The sequence below is a fragment of the Volvox carteri genome (assembly GCF_000143455.1).
Source record: "Volvox carteri f. nagariensis unplaced genomic scaffold VOLCAscaffold_327, whole genome shotgun sequence".
NCBI classification, from domain to species: domain Eukaryota; kingdom Viridiplantae; phylum Chlorophyta; class Chlorophyceae; order Chlamydomonadales; family Volvocaceae; genus Volvox; species Volvox carteri.
In genome coordinates this window covers 1-1,670 of record NW_003307859.1, presented here as the reverse complement: position 1 = coordinate 1,670, position 1,670 = coordinate 1, and the positions used below count along the sequence as shown (strand labels likewise).

The 1,670-nt window shown below is 51.9% G+C and overlaps 1 protein-coding gene across 1 annotated transcript in view; it reads right to left on the bottom strand.

Annotated features, from left to right (window-relative positions):
• Positions 1 to 927, bottom strand: part of VOLCADRAFT_46706 (uncharacterized protein) — a gene marked incomplete at both ends in the record, with an annotated part of 5,487 nt that extends 4,560 nt beyond the window's left edge. The window contains one exon of the mRNA XM_002959525.1: positions 828 to 927. Within this exon, the coding sequence (XP_002959571.1) occupies positions 828 to 927 (100 nt within the window). The remainder of the gene's footprint in view (positions 1 to 827) is intronic.
• Between the last annotated feature and the right edge of the window lie 743 nt (positions 928 to 1,670).

Sequence of the window (1,670 nt, the reverse complement as noted above, 5' to 3'; positions counted from 1 at the left end):
GGCAGCATGGAATTATTCATCCCTTGCTTGTGCCTGTTGCAGAGTCCCTGCCGTCATGGACACGTACATGCACGAATAATGCACGAAATGCTGCAGTCAGCCGTGTGTAGCCTNTTCTAGGCGTTTAGGGTTTCAAGGACCCTAAAAACCCTAGAAACACTAGCTATCACCGCAAAAAGCAGCTATTCAACGACTAGCATCGGTTGAGTAGATCGGTGAGGTTTTGGTTGTTGGCTGTGACCATGGATGGCACTCGTGCATGCAGGATCTGCATTTTCTGAGAGACACAGCGCGACGAACACTACAAATATGTAGCACATGTAGCCGACAGGGGAACGGTTGCCTCCACCTAAACCAGAGCCTAACAGGACACGTACATAACCAAATACATGCACGCAGCAAGCAGCCAATCACAACCGCATTGACGTGCCAATATCCAAGACTGCTGCCAGGTGCAACGTGAAGCGACCGACTAGTGGCCAGTGAGATGCAAGTGGGTGCCGACATCCGGGCCTAACAGGGGTGAATTTTATTGCCACCAGTGCTGCCGCCGCTGCACATGCCTGGACCAGCCCCCAGTTCATTGTTGTCGTGGCCATGCTAGCGGCTGCTGCATCAGCAGCCAGCGAAACGTTGCCATCAGAATCATTGTGCTGCATCCCTCTCGTACATGTGCTTTCGTTCAAGCCAAGGCTGCGTAAGGATAGCACCCACCACCCAAAAGCCACAAGCCACAAGGAATCAGCCAGGCGAGTGATTATAATCAGCCAGGCATTTACATTCATACTTGTTGAAGTCCCCTTACACCACCACAGATTGCGCGTCACGTCGCGCTATCGGCAAGCAGGTATGTATGGTCACACAGATATGCATGGTCACACAGATGTGTATGGTCACACAGATATGTATGGTCACACAGATATACACTTCCTGGCCACATGCCCGGGAAAAATAAAGAGCTAATGAGGCGGGCATGCGTTGGCTGTAGATGTGGTGTATACGTATTTGGCCCAATCGTCGGGGGTGCGTGTGTACGCACGTCCTGTACGATTTGTACGTGTACGGTGTACGGTGTACGGCAAATTCTTGCCACGCGCGAAGCTGCATGTCTGTGTGGGTGTGGCGCAGTGGTTAGCGCGTAGGTCTCATAGCTGTTATCGTGCTGTGACTTGGACTATCCTAAGGTCGAGGGTTTGACACCCTCCACCCACAACCGCTCGTGTAGCTCAGTGGAAGAGCACCCGTTTAGTAAGCGGGAGGTCTCGAGATCAAAACTCGACATGAGCAGCACATCGCTCTTGCGCGGGACATATCCGCTCTGGCTTTTCCATAACATGATCCATCCTGGTGTGTACGTGTGCGTGTATGTATGTGTGTGTACGTGTACACGTTGGTGCATGTGTACATGGGGTATTTGGTCGTAGCTAGCCAGAACATGCATGCCGGGACAGCACAGCAGCAACACGAAGGCGGCAGCATGGAATTATTCATCCCTTGCTTGTGCCTGTTGCTGGTCCCTGCCGTTGGACACGTACTCGTAATGCACGAAATGCTGCAGTCAGCCGTGTGTAGCCTTTTCTAGGCGTTTAGGGTTTCAAGGACCCTAAAAACCCTAGAAACACTAGCTATCACCGCAAAAAGCAGCTATCAACGACTAGCATCGGTGAGAG